Source organism: Haliotis cracherodii, unplaced genomic scaffold (genome assembly GCF_022045235.1).
Source record: "Haliotis cracherodii isolate W230 unplaced genomic scaffold, xgHalCrac1.p SCAF_3, whole genome shotgun sequence".
In the NCBI taxonomy this organism is placed as follows: Eukaryota; Metazoa; Mollusca; class Gastropoda; order Lepetellida; family Haliotidae; genus Haliotis; species Haliotis cracherodii.
This window is the reverse complement of record NW_027266286.1, coordinates 44,964,021-44,983,546: the sequence shown is the minus strand read 5'-3', so window position 1 is coordinate 44,983,546 and position 19,526 is coordinate 44,964,021. Positions and strand designations below refer to the sequence as shown.

Here is a 19,526-nt window from a genome sequence, read left to right as displayed (position 1 = left end):
ATGTTAGTGTAAGTGGTAGTGTTAGTGGTAATGTTACTGAAGTGGTAGTGGTAGTGGTAATGTTAGTGGTAATGTTACTGAAGTGGTAATGTTAGTGGTAATGTTAGTGTAAGTGGTAGTGTTAGTGGTAATGTTACTGAAGTGGTAGTGGTAGTGGTAATGTTAGTGGTAATGTTACTGAAGTGGTAATGTTAGTGGTAATGTTAGTGTAAGTGGTAGTGTTAGTGGTAATGTTACTGAAGTGGTAGTGGTAGTGGTAATGTTAGTGGTAATGTTACTGAAGTGGTAATGTTAGTGGTAATGTTAGTGTAAGTGGTAGTGTTAGTGGTAATGTTACTGAAGTGGTAGTGGTAGTGGTAATGTTAGTGGTAATGTTAGTGTAAGTGGTAGTGTTAGTGGTAATGTTACTGAAGTGGTAGTGGTAGTGGTAATGTTAGTGGTAATGTTAGTGTAAGTGGTAGTGTTAGTGGTAATGTTACTGAAGTGGTAGTGGTAGTGGTAATGTTAGTGGTAATGTTAGTGTAAGTGGTAGTGTTAGTGGTAATGTTACTGAAGTGGTAGTGGTAGTGGTAGTGTAAGTGGTAATGTTAGAGTTAGTAGTGGTAGCTGTGGTAATAGTAGCTGCATAGTAGTTGCAGCAGTAGTAGAAGTGGTTGTAAATGTAGCAGCATAATGGTAGTAATAGAAGAAGAATAGAAATGATTGTAGCATCCTGTTAATAGTTATAGCAGCAGTAGTAGCACGATGGTAGTGTTGGTAGTTGGGTGTTGGCAGTAGTCTGTGGTGGTGGTGGTAGTGGTAGTGGTAGAGGTAGTGGTAGCAGTAGTGGTCTGACAGATGTATCCTGCTGTTTTCTCCATTATGGATTTTTACATCAAATTTAAAACAACTTAAATTGCTAAATTAACTTTTATCTGGAAAGAACAAATACAAGGATATTTCTCCTCAAAACTAAATCAAACAAAAACAACTACAAAATTTACAAAAGAAAAACAAATTCTATTACTTTAAAACTTTCTTAGCACTTCAAAAAAAAAAGAATTGAAATTACTTTTGTGCCATGATGTCTGTTGTCGGGGGAATGTTTCGGAATTTGACACACTGAAAGCACAACTCAAGGCTTTTGTGGAAACACACAAAGCAAGCACCGGAAATTACTCCCTCTGTTCTCCAAACCAGTGAGACAGGCTTGTATCCCGCAGTCTTTGATAATTTCAAGGAACTACCACAGCACAGTAAGCAACAGATTACCACAAAGGTCACCCATCATTTTCTTATTTTCAGACTTCTTTTTTCTTCGAATGGGATGACATTTTCTGTCAGTGAAGCAAAGAATACAAGAGGAAAATATCTTTGGTGTATTTTCACATGACTTAGCAGTGTTCCCGCCATAATGAAGCTCCAATGTATCTCTCCGAGTTATAACCCCTTGTCAACCAACACGTTCGCTACGATACAGAGACAAAACTCTCATCTCAACAACGCAAGCTGAATAACGACCTGTGTAAAAAGATCCTTCAGATATGCAGCAGCTTCATTGTGTAATGATTTACAACTGGAAATAAAACAATCCCCTAATTTATCATCTTTCAAGAGACAGTTAAGAACACTCCTTTTTAGACAGGCTTTCCCCTAAACTATTTCTTGACTATGACTTTTGCAAAAAGTATGCAGAACATGCATTACTGTGTTAACGTTGGCGCTATACAAGTGTATAGATGTAATATTACATTTTGGGAGGACATGAAAATAAAGAAAGCACCCATAAAATCTATGAATGTGTTCATGTATTTTATCTAAACAAAATAGTGGAAATAGTTTTACTGCATAGGTTAAGAATTATTTAAGATGATGTTATCAATTTTCATCTTATAGACACACCAGTATCTTTCAAAATTCAAAATAATAATTCTAGTAATAGATATCCAAGTAATTTTATGCAGAGACCATATACCGATATATGGTCTCTGTTTTATGTAATTTTAAGGATACACTTGATTGTTCAATGTATACAAGAGCTTTAAATGTAATAACACATTCTGAGTTTTGATTGAGCTTTAATTTGTACATAAACTTTTAAAGGAAATATTAGTGGCCACACAATACTTCTGATAAAAGGCCACAGGTCTGTCCAATAATCTTTACAGAGTTATCTCCCTTTGATCACAAATCCTTTCATCGTTCAAAATCAATAGAATGACTTGTTAATTAGCCACCCATTTCCCCAATGTTGTTACGAGATTCAGGATTATGCAGCACAAACATCACCTAACACCACCCCGGTGTAGACAAATATTTGCTTTTTTCAATGAATAAACAATTTTACACCACTACATATTCCCAATGTCCATGCACTAAGCCTCTTCCACTGGCAATCCATTTAGAAGATTGATCTTAATCCTACATATTCTACTCACATTACATTATTCATTCTGGAATTGAAAAGGTGAATCTACATGATAAAAACTGACTTAATTTAACACTTAGTCCAAAGTGCCAAAGGACATATTCCTAACGGGATAAAATTCTTGGAGGCTCGATAGAGGCCGGCCTCCAGTCACAAGATCGTTGTACATTCCCTGTCAACAATATGTATACATCCTTTTGAAAATATGTTATAAATTAAATCTCATGATCCTCCCTCTCAGAATTTAAAAAGTAAACTGAACAAATTGATTATATTTGATCAGCTAATAAATATTGAAATTGCAGCATTTGTTGAAGCTAAAAAACAATGGGGATCCATCATCAATTTAGTCCGCATCCAAGGAGTACATCAGAAATGGCTTCCTACATTAAACCCATGTGGAGAGTCGAACCCAGTTCAATGTGCCCACACCAAAACTCTCAGTTTGATGATATCCTTATAACAAATATTTTTTTGGCTCTCTTTTATTGTTTTATTTCCCACAATTTTCAACAAAGATGTACATTGGCAGGTCGTGTATGCATTTTATACTAAACAGATGTACATTTAGTAGCATTTTGGTACATAAGAAATTTTTACATGTCAGTTTATAGATTGTGAATTACTAAAGATAACACAAGTCAAAATATAATGACATTTCATTAACGAATTTCAGATCATTAGATGTTCTTTTTAAGACTACTCAGAATACAGAATATACATCGTCAGTTAAGTTTGAAATACAATAACTAACAGGGAATTTATTTCAAATCTTTGAACCCTATTCTTCCTGAAATCTACACTTCACTTTGAGTGACCACTACAGACATATCGATCAACAGATGAGACAGTGTAATAAACACTCCAGATATGTACATCATAAGGCCGGTGGTATCAAGCAAACATTACGTCTTGAGTGCTCCAGACAAAATCAATTGGCTTCATTCTGCTACATCTATACTCTGTTAACTTTGAAATCTAAAAATGCATCTTCCCGAACACCTTGACAATGGGCAGAGTAGGAAAAGGGCACTTTTTAGCCCACTGAAACGTCTTCTTTGAAATAATCCAAACATAAGAATGTCTGAAAGTGTGGAGGAATGGAGTTTAATCTTGCGTTCAAGATTATTGCACTAGTATAGATGTATAAAGACCCTGTGTGTGTGTGTTTGTGTTGTTTTTTTGTTTGGTTTTTGTGTGTGTGTGTGTGTGTGTGTGTGTGTGTGTGTGTGTGTGTGTGTGTGTGTGAGTGTGCGTGTGCGTGTGCGCGTGCGTTCGTTCACTAGTCCAGACTAATGCTGATTTCATAGTGCTAGCCCATTGAGAAACTGAGATACCATGCTGCAGTTAACATGAATACCCCACCAGACACAGTATCCTGACTCAAAGCCGACCTGTCCTTGTTTTCGCATCTTAATGCCGAGCGCAAGGCAGGGTAACAACAAGCACCCTGGACCATCTGCTCTCCTAGCGGACACTCTACAACAAGGACACTCTACAACAAGACCACAGAGGCCGTGGAATGCCTAAAGAGAATTAACATGGCCGATTTGTCAAACTTCAAGACAAAATCTAACAATGAGCAAGTCCTGATGACCCAAGAGTTTGTGGAAAGTTGCAGTGTGGAGGTTGGGGAAGTCTGTGCATAGAAATATTGTGTGAAGTGAGTATGGTATTACGCCGCTTTTAGCAATATTCCAGCAATATCATGGCGGGGGACACCAGAAATGGACTTCACACATTGTACCCATGTCAGGAATTGAACCTGGGTCTTCGGCGTGATGAGCGAACGCTTTAACCACTAGGCTACCCGACCGCCCTGTGTGAAGGGGGAATGACAGGGTTAGCATTAAATCAAACAGACATTGCTACCTTGATGATGCACCGTCAATACAACATCAGATCGTTTCAAATCAATGTTTAAATTTGGTATGTGTATTTCAAGAAAACAGTCAGCATATGAAACGATGATTACAACATTACAAGGTAGTGATAGCTTGTGCCAAATGTTGGATTCATATCAATCAGTCAACATATATATCATATATTGGGCATCGTAAAATGAACTGTAGCGAGTGCTGCTATCTGATCTATTCAAAATAACTGGATCCTCGACATTTTCAGACTTTCACTGTGTATATGTTCAGTTTTCTTGATAATATTTTTCCTCAATCCCAAATTTGAAAAAAACATGCCATTCAGTTTGATGATGTCGATACCAAGTTAATTAAGAATATAGTATCAATATTTATCCGAACAACTTTAATTTGGTATATACTTCCCCACATTCTACTGACCAGGTGGGTAATCCACTGTATGATGTCAAAACATTTCAGACAATTAACATCACAGCATTTCAGAATGACTTTATGTAGAGAGGTCATGTAGATAGTGTGTTCTGGACAATTACTGTTACTTTTCGTATTTTTAGGTGTGTGTATTTCACATCACTGTAGCTTTGACATATATCACCTCTATCATATACATCACATATTTGCATTACAGACTTTAAGTCATTAAAAGTGTACACGCCCTTTCCACTACTGCTGCTGATCACATAAAAATCTCATTTAAAAAATGTCAGGGTATCTTCAAAGGTCTTCAGTAACCCATGCTTGCCTTAATAGCCGACTATGCTTGTCGTAAGAGGTGACTAACGGGATCACGTGGTCAGGCTCGCTGACTTGGTTGATGTGTGTCATCGTATCCTAATTGCATGGATAGATAATCATGATATCAATCAGTGGATTGTCTTGTCCAGACTCGATTATTTACAGACCGCCGTCATATAGCTTGAATATTGCTCAGTGCATGATGAGTGAATGTTCCAGTCTCCTGGCTACCCCACCATCCCTGATTATGTAAAGAAAACTTAACTTGTCATGACTCTAATGTACCTCATCCAGATAACATGGAAATTATATTTAAGGCCTGTCCATTCAGCATAAGGGGAGATAACTCTAAAGGGACAGGTGCATCTTTACATGACAGATTTAGGAAATCTGTTGGCTGGTAGCCTAAGGAGGAATAACCTTGTGTAGAAAGTCATAGAAAGCTAAAACATTCAAATTGTCTAAAAAAGTAAACTTCTGATCATAACAGCTTCTGGGTTTTTTCAAATTGGTGTCCTTAATTGTACATTTTGTTGAAAAAATAAGCCATTGTTGACATTTTTAGTTTGGGAATTGCAGTAGTATCAAAATAATGACTGTAATTGAAACAAATGCCTCAATAGCCACTTTGGTTAGAATTGGCCTTCAGCAACCCATGCTCGTCGTAAGAACTGATCGGGTTCGCTGACTTGGTTGATGCATGTCATTGCATTCCAACTGCATAGATTGATGTTCATGATGTCAATCACTGTGTAGCGGCCATAAAATTTCTCAGTCCCGTCATGGGATTCGAACCACGGACCTTCTGATGACAGGTCGGACGTCTTGTCCACATGACCAAAGAGGTTAACCCCGTCAGCAAGCTGACAAGGTAAGGATGTCATCTATAGGACGCCCTGCTACATACTCCCCCATCAACAGAAGGCACGTCCCGGGCCGCATAGTAGGGTACTGAGGCTTATTTGGCTCAAATCTAATACGAATGTGCTCAGCCCCACGTTAGGCGCCAATGTAGCACCCATAAAATTCCCTAGTCCTGTGATGGGATTTGAACCACAGACCTTCTGATCAGAGGTCGGACGCATTGTCCGCCTTTTATGGCCACAACATCAGCATGAACAGTAAACCGAACAGAAATAAATACTTGGGTGCACTATTACTGGCATGTGGACCTGTCAACCCATATGCTACGTTCCTAACAACTTCTGCCCTGACATCACCCCATTACATCTCCTGAACAAAGACTTGTACACAGTGAGAGACAAGAAAGCAATACTGTGTTACTCAGGCAGCCAATCATTTGGTGACCAGAGCGCAAGTATCGTCAAACCCATCATCTGGACTAATGTTCAAGTTTTATGGCAACTTCTTGGTGAAAATATGGATTTTGTTCTGGAGCCTTCTCTCCAATTAGGTTAGAGTTGTGCAACTGCATTCATCTTATATTCAAAGACGTGTGTGACTGTAATAAGCTCTCAGTCAACACACATGTACACCCATGGAGGTGTGAAATCAGCGAGCGTTCATTGCATAACAAATGTTTGCTGGGTGTCCATTACAAGCCTGTCTAATGGGAAATCAGCAATGTTTCCTGGAATAAAACAAGAAAATTAGTCTCTGTGAGGGTTAGACCACCTGGTGGGAGGTTGCCAATTACTTTTTAAGTCAACTCAACTCAACAAAAGGTGAGTGAGAGAGTGATTGTGTTGTATTTTATGCTGCAAGATCCTATAAGTACCTCACAAACTGTTTGAGGTGTCTTCAAACGAGTGAGTGAGTGAGTGAGTGAGTGAGGTTAAATCCCTCAGTAACAGCCTTTTAACAGTGTTCCAGTATATCACGGCGTGACAGCTTGATGTGGAAGGAAAGCCCGAAGTGATGCAGGTCTCAGACATTTGCCACTTTGGTGAAACCCACGAGCACGGGTATAGTGCTGGCAGACCTAGAAACACAATCGGTGTGAACTGTCATAGGGTTCTGGTGTACCCAAGGGATATAACTCTGCATAGCAAATGTGGTGCATTAGATTACTGTGCCACCTGTGCCGGTCTGGGTGAGAGAGGAAGGAAGGCTGTATAATACCAGTCCCTGGGTTGGGTTTAACGCCAATTACAAAGTTATGTCTGTGAGTGAGTGAGTATGGGTTTACGCCACGGCGGGTTACACCAGAAATGGCTTCACACATTGTACCCATGTCAGGAATCAAACCTGGGTCTCTGGTGTTACGAGTGAACGCTTTAACCACTAAGCTACCTGATCGCCCAAAGAAATAAACGACAAGAGGGAGTTTTTTATTGTGCAATAAAACATTGCAGGGAGAATAATCCACGAGGGTTATGTTTGGCCTCTTTAAGGATGATGATTAAAATGTACAAGCTTTAAGAAAATTCCCCCTTCTTTAATAATGATAAGTCCCTAAATAGAATCCAACCTTGGCAATGTCGGACAAGTCCTTTTTATGCACAGCTTGGTATTTCCTGCATATTATCACAATCCTCACGTCCATTAACTGTACTTATTCTCCTAGTACCAATTGTCATATCTTTCCCGCTTTTGGATGCAATCGTTCGTCCATCATGTTTATCTGAGTAGCCCATCTACATCTATGGGGAACAACGCACTAGACACTCAACTCTCAAAAATAACATCATCCTATATATACAACATCAACAAGTTACAAGCACATGTTCGAATCTCCAGAAAGGACGTCATGATAGAACAATGTTTTATCATGAAATAAACCACACCGTGTTCTTCATTGTTCTTTGCGATTTATCGCGTAGCTATCTTACATATTGTCATAACTGTCATGTCCCGAGCTAAGTTGCCAGGAACTAAACACAAGGGCAGTCCCCAATAGATTAACTATCTCTCAGAATTGATGGGGAAATATCAAGGGACAGGCCATTTAACATTCTTTTGGGGTCTTGTAACTTTTTTGAGACAGAACGTTTTTTAGTGACTTCAAAACATATACAAGTTGTGCCTCTGAAAAGAGACAAACATTTTGTTATTTCACATCACATGATGTACAGTGCATCCAGCATGTTCAGACACATTTCTCATAAAACCAAACACAGAATTATTTTTCAGTATTTTTGATTTTCTTGAATTGCTTAAAAAGAATTCCCACCCCAGCCTAGAAAATCAAAAGTTATAATGAAAAGACTGATGAGTTGTCCCAATGATTTCTGTTGTGGGTAGACACTGTCGTGCATATTGAAAACGTAATACCAGGAAACTAGTCAAAACTAAAGTTGATTTCTGATTTTAACCTAATTTTTCTTGGACCTAATTTCTAAAATAAATGTCACTCTTTGTCAAGTGATTAAATCCATTAAAAGTATCTATGTCATATAAAGTCTCAAATTTAAGAATAATGGAAATTAGACCATAGATGTGAATAGTAATGAAACTGATTTTCCAACTTCGTTTGACATCATATGCCTGCCGTCATCAAGTGAATAGCAATAGGACATTTTAATGATAGATAAAGTACAAACAGTAGTCAAGCTTTGTCGAAGTCTCCCTGACAGGAATCTAGAGTTAAGACTCTGTCTACATTTGTTGATTTTTTACATCATAAATTCAAACCAATAGTTCCTTCTTTTATAAAATCAATACATTTTGCATGATTATTCATTGTAAAAGTGTTAAAGGATTTGATTCTAGATTTTATAACAGACATAATGAAGCATCATATTTTTAAAAAAACTTTATTTCTCCACACAAAATACACTTACATCCCTTGATCTAACTTGAGAAACCAACATGAATTTTATTTTTAGTCAAAAATTATTTCTCTTCTGTTACACTTTGACATTTACATGCTCTGAGGGCATAAAAGAAAACCCCATAACACTGACATAAAAAGTCTGTCTTCAATATTCTTGAGGAGATGACCAAAGAGGTACAGGAATTCTAAGGGTCTGTTAAGTTGTCTGCCTACATCATGAAGATGCAAGATGGCTGCCAACAGCCTTCAAGTCCTCTCTTAACTCTCCCAGAGGTTCATCTGACATTTAGCAGGTTCCCCATGCCCTCCTTTAACTGGACAAGAATATTCCCCTAACAACATTACCTAAAATATTAACTTAGCCCTCATTAAGTCGTCAACCTGAGAAAAAGTCAATATATGCCCTACATCCTCCTTTCATTCTGATGGTACCTCACAAGTGCTCTACAGACATACCTCCAAGGTGGTATTTGGTAATGCTGTTTTGCCATCGGGGTATCAAGTTTCCAGGTGATGAAATAAAAACATAATCAATGTCCTAACACCATACATCCTTGGTCCGGTCGGCAATAGAAATCATTAGTACATCCTGTTTATTAAATTACTGGTACATCATACATGTTTCAGAGATTCCAGTGCGTGTCATAAGCTAGCTTATTCAATAAAGACTCTGCATAATGGAACCAGATCTCTGAAAGCCTGAAACATTTGTGTGTTGAGCAACCAACCGTTTCATTTACTAATGCCATTCCTGGAAGCTGGAGGATGAAGAATAGTTTAGTGGAGCTCATAGTGAGTTTGGTTCTAAATGCTGCTTTGAACAGTATTCCAGTTACATCAAGCGTGTTAGCTTGTGGGAGGAAAGCCTGAAGTGATGCAAGTCTCAGATGTTTTCCACTCTGGTGAAACACACGAGCTAGGTATGGTGCTGTCAAAACCTTGAAACACAATCGGGGTGAACCACGATGGGTTTCTGGTGTACCCAAGGGATGCAACTCTGCATAGCAAATGCTGTGCATTAGATGACTTGGCCACCTGTGCCTAGGGTGAGTGAGGAAGGAAGGCTGTAAAATACCAGTCACTGGGTTGGTTCACGTAGTGAAGCTCATAGTCAGTTTGGTTCTAATGCTGCTTTGAACAGTATTCCAGTTACATCAAGTGTGTCAGCTTATGGGAGGAAAGCCTGAAGTGATGCAAGTCTCAGACGTTTACAACTCTGGTGACACACATGAGCTAGGTATGGTGCTGACAAACCTAGAAACATAATCGGGGTGAACTGGGCTTCAAACCCACAATTATTAGCCCAAGGGACTCAACCCTGCTCAGCAAACTGCGGCGCCTTTCTCGAATGGGTCCCTCGAGCCTCCAAAGAAGGACGGTACTGACCAATTCATTATCTACTTGACAAGATTTAAATTAATTCATCTCAATCAGAATGTTCACAATACTCATTTGTTTGTATCTAATCATCAAGACCAATGAGATTTCAAGTCACGAGTAACGGCCACATGAAATTCTGCAAAAGTGACAAAAAGATTAAAATGCTAACATAAATCCCAACAACCTACAGGCAGATGAAATTACACAAGTCTTCCACTTTCTTTGGGACATGATATGCCAATCATCCACCATTAAGTAGAACGCAGGGATGTACACAAGACTCATGGCATTTCCCAGATCAAAATCCAATAGAGGGTCTGTCTTTCCAAATTTGCATAAGTATTGTATGTTATTCTTTCATTAACTTCCCGTATTGTCAATACTTCATTAAATCAACAGGTCTGATAACTCCAATGTCCGAATGACTGCACTGCTGGTCCCATTAATTGTGACTGATGTACCAGGAAATCATACCTCTGTTGTACTACGACCCTGTGGCCATCGACTGGGTATTTGGCTTGACCGTCGTGCTGATCCTTGGTGCGGAGACTGACCAGTACAGGTCGTAAATACTTGTCTGTTTACTCCGGGTGACTACTCGGAGTATTTTAATAGCTAACATGACTATTGTGACACCATACTGGCAGTCAATACTTACAAAATATCAGAGTTATCCATCTGCACTTATTAAACATGACAATACCTCTTTGAAAAACGTCCGCTATCATGTCCTTCCAAATGAGGAAACTGTAGAATATCTCGCTGCATGAATATATATCTATAATTTCATGTCAATTTCATGTCATGTTAATTTCATGTTTAATTTCATGTCAATTTCATGTCAATTTCATATACTGGTTCAGTCAGTCATTCATTTGTTTTGTAAGGATAGTTTTATGCCACTTTAGCAGGTATATCACAAAAGAGCTTCAAACATTGTACCCATGTAGGAATCAAACCTGTGCTTTAGGCGTGAGGACGGAATGCTTTAACCACTAGGCTACCCTACAGAAGAACACTTGTCATGTCAAAATTGTACCAACGGCGTACATATATCAACCCAAGTATAAACAAAACAACAAATATATAAGTTAAATACCTCAACACAATATTTCAACTAAAACACAAATGACATATCCGAGTCCTACTATTCAGACATATTTAAATGGCACACCTCAACTGTAGCATGAATGTCATACATATGTAGCAGAATGTAAAATAGTATGTATTTTAACTTACATATTTTAAACTTAGGTAAATAATTGAGTTAAGTATGGTAATAGGTCCTTAAGCTAACCTGAGCACTCTCTACTAATCCTTAGGTAAAGTACGGGGTATAGTTATGTAAGGTCTTTAGTGATCTGGTCCAGCCACAGCTTGGCCAGTGATTGCCTTTTCTATTGTTTCTGTAGCATGTGACCAGGTTTTTAGCTTTAAACACTTCAATATTTCTCTTCTCTGGTCACTGCTGCGTTACAACTCTGCATGATTCACTGCACTGCACTGACTGGGGTAAGTTAATTTAGACTTCTTTAGTATTTATATTCATCATAAGGAGGTTAGGATCTGATATTTTAGTCTTGTTGAGTACACTTTTATCATTTTAATTGCATATTTCTTATATAGTATAATTTGCAGTATGATCCACATGATACGCAATGTTGTAAATATATTACTTATTCTTCAAAGTCATGATACGTTAGTGAGTAGTGTGATACTAATTACACTAGCCATGACTTAATGTTAAGCAACCATATTGTTATAAGGTGCTTTCAGTAATTCATATAGTTTATAGCTTGAAGCTGTACCTGTTAGAATAGATTTATCATTAGCAATAATTTATAGCTTACAGCTATAAATGTAATAATATATTGTACAGTATTTTAGTACACTAAGTCTTGTATGAGTTAGTTGATGATTATGTACATAGTTCTATGAAAGTATTAGTAAATATGTACTGATGTAGTGCATATAAATATTAGGTTTATATTACTGTGTGTGTGTGAGAGAGAGAAAGCGTCTGTGTGCGTATTATATACATTTTACTTAATTGTGTCATTTCATTATTAGGCATAGAGGCACATATAAAGCCATACTGTTGGCACTGACGTGATGAGCCTGCGTCTCTGAGACGAGGTTGGTATTTATGTGCTAATAGTTGTATGTATATATTGTTGTATTTCGAGGTGTATTATATCATATAAATGTGATTTGTAGCTGTAATATATATAGAGCTGATGGTTGTTCTGATTATATATGCTTAAATTCATGCTCGTGGTAACAAGTAAATGTAATATGTAATTATACATGTTATAGATTCTTGTAATTGTATATTACTAATTCAACCTTATTATATTATGTTTTAGGGAATTATCATCCATAGCCATATTGTGGTGGGATCTCCATATCCCTGATATGAACAGACCGAATAAATCCCACGAACCCCCAAACAAGTATTCGTCGTCATTACCTAGACGTTATACCGCTGTAACACATAACATAAACTACATCAAACCGCACAAATAATTCACAAATAAATAACATCAAAACCTTTTTCTTTATCTACAAAACCCCAGAAATATTCATCAAATACTGGTTCGACTAGGGGATATTTTCATACACAGTACTCTCACCCTGATTCAGAAATCAATCAGCTCTCGTTGCCACATGTCTACAAGGTAAGAACAGATCCTTTAACCTCATTTATAAATAAACATCATAACATAGCCTACATTGGGTTCACCTTTGGGAGCACTTCCATTAGTAGTTACAGAGATTATTTCAAATATTCCTCTGATTCAAACAAATCGACAACCCATCATCATTCACACGACAATTTCATATCAATTTCATGTCAATTTCATGTCAATTTCGATGCAACTCACATAGACTCCCCTCCACCATGGTGTATATCCCACACACTTGGCATGTCAGCAGATCAGCACTGAACAGCAATGGCTCATATTGAACACAGCTTAGTACAGTGTAACAAGCCAAGCGTATCACAACACAACAGCCTTTCGGACAGACAGTGGAGATAATTATTGCTTATGGTTGCTATGAAATGACATACTCCACAATGGAACCAGTGAAGTGTAACTATTTAGTAACAGCTCTCATAAGGCTAGTTTAAAAATTATGTAAATGTTATTGAACAGCAAATGTTTGTGGGTGATTTCTAAAAGAAAAGGTTTTGATGTTTTTTAAGGCTATATCAAAACTCACAGTCCTTTGTATATGATACAAACATAGTGAGTCTGGCATCATATTGGTTAAAAAAGCAATTTTTTGTTTATGTTTCCACCAATGGACAGCTGTTTACTGATTGTCTGATACTAAATAAACAGGCAGGCAGACAGACAGACAGACAGACAAGACTCAATATCAGAGAAACCCATTACCTTTATAGAACCCAAATACCTTTATAGAAGGTGTCTAAATGAGTCTGTGTGTGTTATCCTTATAAACAATGACTGACCATTGTCATTAATAATACAGGATCCAAACTATTGTCATGACAACGCAGCTAAAAATGAGACATTTATGGTATCTGAAGCTGATAGACAGCAGCGGGATGACAGTCAGTCACACTGATGGCTTGTGTTTAGGAAGGTGTATATCCACGATGGATGGTTCTTAATTGAGAGGCCACAGTTGGGAAGCTGTAAAAAAATGTGAATTATTTACATAGGGATGGTGTCATGCAGCTTCTGAGTAATTTGAGCATCGATCTGAGATTTGGGCAGACACTGGCTGTGGCGGCCATTGTTTGGGCACAGTTACACAAACAATCTTCATGCTACAATTGGTCAGGGATGAGATAATATTTAGACCCAGCTTAATATATCAACAGATTTGCAGAAAGCTGTTGGGCTGAGTAAGTGAGTGAGTGACAAAGTTCTTGATTAAATATTTGAAAAATGAAGAAAAGAACATTCTGGAATGTTTAAAAGATGGCCGAGATTGTATGGCAGTACTTCCCACCAACCCTGTTTCCAGTGAGTGGGTGGGCGGGCGAGCAAGCGAGTGAGATTGTGATTTTTTTTTGTGAGTGAGTGAGTGGAGTGCTCATGACAAAGTTCTTGATCAAATATTTGAAAAATGAAGAAATGAACATTCTGGAATGTCTAAAAGATGGCCGAGATTGTATGGCAGTATTTCCCACCGACCCTGTTTCCAATATTTATCCCATTGAAGCAAGAGATAGATGATTATTTTAATGGAATCAGTGGTGCAGCCTGTAACTGTCATATGGTATGCCCTGTGTTAACCTTTCGAGGTTGCATGATGAGAAAACAAATTTGGTTCACTTTCGCAATCTCGTAAACAATGTCTTGATTGGCCGGATGAAAGGTTATTCTAACGAGACCTGTAATGAGGTGTCCTCAGACCTTTGTTCAGCAGAGACAAGTACTAAGGTCGGATTTTAATGAGATTACCCATATTGCCACTTTAGTATGTCAATATTTATTGACCGCTGTGATCCTTGTTAACTTAGCGCTACTTGGTATTAAAGACACAGAAAGGAAAGAAACAGCTTCTCATTACAAACATGACACTTTTTTATGGATAGCAACTTCTTTTTATTCTTTGAACGACTATTCAGAGCTACTTCTTGCTTCCTCATCAGGTGAATGCTTAGTAAGTGCATCGAGTACTGTCAGTACTATACTGTACCCACAACACAAGTTGGGATGAATGTACAAGGATAACAACACAATGACAAAACCAATGACATAGGATTAAAGTGCAAAGATACAACATAATGATGCTGATGGGATAGGACCAGTGTACAAAGATAACAATATAATGATGAAGCCAATGACATAGGATTAAAGTGCAAAGATACAACATAATGATGCTGATGGGATAGGACCAGTGTACAAAGATAACAATATAATGACGAAGCCGATGGGATAGGATTAAAGTGCAAAGATACAACATAATGATGCTGATGGGATAGGACCAGTGTACAAAGATAACAATATAATGACGAAGCCGATGGGATAGGATTAAAGTGCAAAGATACAATATAATGATGCTGATGGGATAGGACCAGTGTACAAAGATAACAATATAATGATGAAGCCGATGGGATAGGATTAAAGTGCAAAGATACAATATAATGATGCTGATGGGATAGGACTAGTGTACTAAGATAACAATATAATGACGAAGCCGATGGGATAGGATTAAAGTGCAAAGATACAATATAATGATGCTGATGGGATAGGACCAGTGTACAAAGATAACAATATAATGACGAAGCCGATGACATAGGATTAAAGTGCAAAGATACAATATAATGATGCTGATGGGATAGGATCAGTGTACAAAGATAACAATATAATGACGAAGCCGATGACATAGGATTAAAGTGCAAAGATACAATATAATGACGAAGCTGATGGGATATAATCCTATAATATTAGTATGACAAAGTCAATGAGATTAACAGAAGAGGATTTATTAAGTAGGCTGAAGTTGTAATGTTGACAAGAATCTGGCTGTTGTGACACAAGCAATAAGGTGATTACGATGACCATTGTGGTAGATGATGGGATTATAGCCGTCTAGAGTACACACTGGGTAGGTAGATACCCTGGTCTGTGTTAATGGCTGGCTTCTTTCTTTTGATTTGATGCTTTCTTGACGTTTCTCTTTTTCCAATGATTGATTTGTGTCCATTAAATGGCTACACCAGCAATAATCAGGACAGAACATATGGCCCCAAAGACAGATTATGTAACCAGACATTTAGCGACCACTCAGCAACTTAATGACATGGGACACAATTACAATACTGCAGTCACTGACCTTTTACCCTTGAGACTCAACAACTTGGACCTGATCAGGTTAAGCACTGGTGTCCATGAGGGGCAACCAGAACTGGACACCAAACACCACAAACTCTGCCCTGCCCCAACAATTACCTACACAATTACCGAACCCCATCTTGCCCTGCCCAGCCGAACCCCATCCTGCCCTGCCCTGCCCTGCCCTGCCCAGCCGAACCCCATCCTGCCCCGCCCCACCCAGCCGAACCCCATCCTGCCATGCCGTGCCCTGCCCTGCCCTGCCCTGCCCTGCCCAGCCGAACACCATCCTGCCCCGTCCCACCCAGCCGAACCCCATCCTGCCCTGCCCCACCCTGCCCTGCCCAATCCCACCCTCTTCCGTCTTGCCGCACCCTGTCACACCAAGCCTCGATCGTCCCCTCCCGTCCCACCCCACAGGGGGCAAGAAGGTTACAGGTTCAAGTGACAATCATACAGATACCAAACAGCTGTCCCCGACTCACACCACAGTAGCAACATCAGCTCCACCACATCAGTACCCAAGGCTATATGCCCTTCTTTTCCACCTCAACTGGTTTTGTTCAGCTTCATCTCACACCATGTCCAGGACTCACACAACAAACATCCATCACGACCCGCTACAACAGAATCAGTAGTGGTCATATCAGACCCTTATCTCCTGCTTCACCTCCATCCTCACATAGATCTGCAATACTGCTGATCCTGCTTCCCACTAAAACCCTACCCAATGCTGATGACGCTTCAAGCAATATTTACCGACTATCTACACCTACAGAGAGGATCCTAATTCCGTTAAACATCACCCGAAGTTACACCCATTAAACATGTATTTCTATAATACCCAAGCAGAAATCTGCTTAGTGATTCTAAAGTTCTTCAGGATGAGAGCTCATCAACTTAACTCTGCTTCAGACTTGACTTCAAGCATATGGTTCCCTAATTATCACACATGAGAGTTTTTGTCTCTTGGAGGCAACATTTACCAATGCTGGTCAGTCTCCCAGAACTAAAAGCTTCAAGCAATTCCACCTTGTTGATTGCTTGTCTATGACTTGTCTATTGCACCGGTGGCCTCGGGCAAGAGGGCGAAATTCCCCAAGTCTGGCAATGTATTAGAGATCAATCAGGTATTACATTTCAATTAACACCGCAGATAGTAAATCAGATCCTACTATTATACACAAGGCTTCATATATTGATCTCATGGCTGCCATTCATGAACGACCAATCATTGTGCTCCTCTCGGCTGAGGGCAGCCATATTGGAAGGTGACATCAACACCTACGTTTATTGCTCCCCAAAAACGTCACACAACACAAGAAATTTTGGTAAAAAATGGCAGGTTCAGAATCAATTTTACTCGACCTCTAATCCTGATTGATTTACAGCAAGACCAACAAGGTTTTTGGTGACAACTGACATTCAAATAGTTTTTCAACTAAAATTCTTTGAGAAAACTGGTCGAGGTCGACTACATGCTGGGGCAAGATCACAATATATTTACACTAAAGAGACAATTGCAGACATGAAGGGAGTTCTTTCAGTACCAAATGGATGAACTTTTAACTGCTAGACCCTTGGGCCAAAAACTTACTCCAAAAACGTATTCCATTCAAATTAAAATCTTGTTCTTTTTAACTTAAAAGTTTCTTAAATCAAAATCTCAATTTAAAGATGCAGCATTTAATAGGTGAGAGCAAAAACATACATCTGTGAAACTTATTCAGGACACGTCAAACAAAACAAATAACCATCAATACATACTAACAATACTATCTGAAGTTAACACAAATTTTCAGAATATCATAACTATTAAAAGAAACATAACAAAATATTAGAAGGGCACGGACAACCATCAAAATTCAAAACCCATGTTTGTTTGTTTGTTTGTTTGTTTGTCTGTTTGTTGTTTCACACCTCACTCAGCAATATTCCAGCTGTATGACAGCGGTCTGTACATAATCGAGTCTGGACCAGCCAATCCAATGATTGACATCATAAGCATCTACCTATGCAACTGGGATACGATGACATGCATTAAGCAAGACAGCAAGCCTGACCACCCGATCCCTTTAGTCGCCTCTTATGGCAAGCATAATCACCTTGTAGGCAAGCATGGGTTGCTGAAGACCTATTCTAACACGGATTTTCATTGGTTCAAAAAACCCTGAATCCACACCACCGCTCCCCAATGATCACACTACCTGTGTACAGTGAAACACTGCTCACCCAGACGTTACCATTCTGAGAGAGACTCTCCTGGTACCTCCTGACTTCAGCTCGACACGATATGGTACCCCTAGGATATTGCTAAAAGAGATGTAAAACACAACTCACACACTCAAACACTGAATTATGCTTGTATCATTTCACAATTTCTATTCAATATCTCACTGAAGAAGTTTTAAACGGCTTTGAACAGTGCCTCAGTCAGATAATATGAGAGAAAGGCTTAGGGTGACACAGGACAGCAATTTATTACTTTGGGTTGGCCCTAAAGCATGGGTGCTTGCAGACCAAGACTGATAATCTGGTCGAATCTGGGAAACAAACTTGTAACCGAAACTAAAAGGAAGACAACATCGACAATCTGTGAAGTCTAAACTTACTCAAACAAGTCACACAGATTATATTGATTGCCAGTTCCGCAATCTCATATTCATTATTTGATACAATTAATCATAATAATCTCTTAAAAATACATACTGACTATATAAGAGTGTATTCTTCCTTTGGAATAAAAACATGTATGTCACACCGAAATATGACCAAAAATACCATGACACACTGTTGAAATCAACATCACCGTACCTTTGTACATTTCAGAAAGGGGCTGATGATGACAGCTGTATTATGTCATATCTATTGCACATAATCCACATCCACGTCAATATCTCCGATTCCCGATTACATCCGTCTGATCGGATCTTCCCGTCCCGTGAACCAAAGTCCCACCACAAACTTCAGAGCCCAGAAACAAGATAAGCCCTTGTTTCCCCGCTATCTTCAAACGTTTATTTCGTTATTGATTCCTCGAACATAACCAAAATTGGCGTCAATGCAAACAATTTTCAATTTGACATCTCTCCCAAGTTAGATACTGATATGAATTAATTAAGCAATCTAACCTCGATGCATTGTACTTTGACGGGGCAGTTTTTGTGCGTAATGAGAGTTGGGGGAATTGGTAGGAGTCATGTGTGACGATGATGAATTGACATCAGTTTTATGTTCATTTACACTTCAGTAACAACAGATTCCTACTGCACATCGTGATGAGGTGTCAATCAAATATTGAACAGCAAGGTATAAATCTCCCTGCCTTAATGGATGGTTGTACATGGATCTTATCGAATTTATTTATTTCACAAAACGGTATCTACCTGTTAGTAATAGCGGAATTCTACATGCTGTGAAACATGAAAACTAACCTCCAAGGCAGTGAGGTCCTAATTTTGTTTGTGATATAATGTGCTCAAATTGCAAGAGCACAACAACAGGGGGTGAGAGAATATAATGACTTCCTGATTGACTGGTGACAACTGACTACCTTAGTTTGTGGTGAGGTGAAA

General features: G+C 38.7%; 1 protein-coding gene across 6 annotated transcripts in view; it reads right to left on the bottom strand.

The window, feature by feature from the left end:
• The window catches only part of LOC139473564 (synaptotagmin-7-like), a 422,936-nt gene that overhangs the window by 133,240 nt on the left and 270,170 nt on the right, over positions 1-19,526 (bottom strand). The window contains exon 1 of one of the 6 annotated variants that reach the window (XM_071256218.1): positions 18,766-18,853. The exons of 4 other annotated variants lie outside the window; for them this stretch is intronic. In XM_071256218.1, coding sequence (XP_071112319.1) covers positions 18,766-18,775 — 10 coding nt within the window. In that variant the 5' untranslated portion in view covers positions 18,776-18,853. Of the gene's footprint in view, positions 1-13,020; positions 13,091-18,765; positions 18,854-19,526 lie in introns of those variants that run through there. One more of the 6 variants, XM_071256215.1, reaches the window with a different exon arrangement.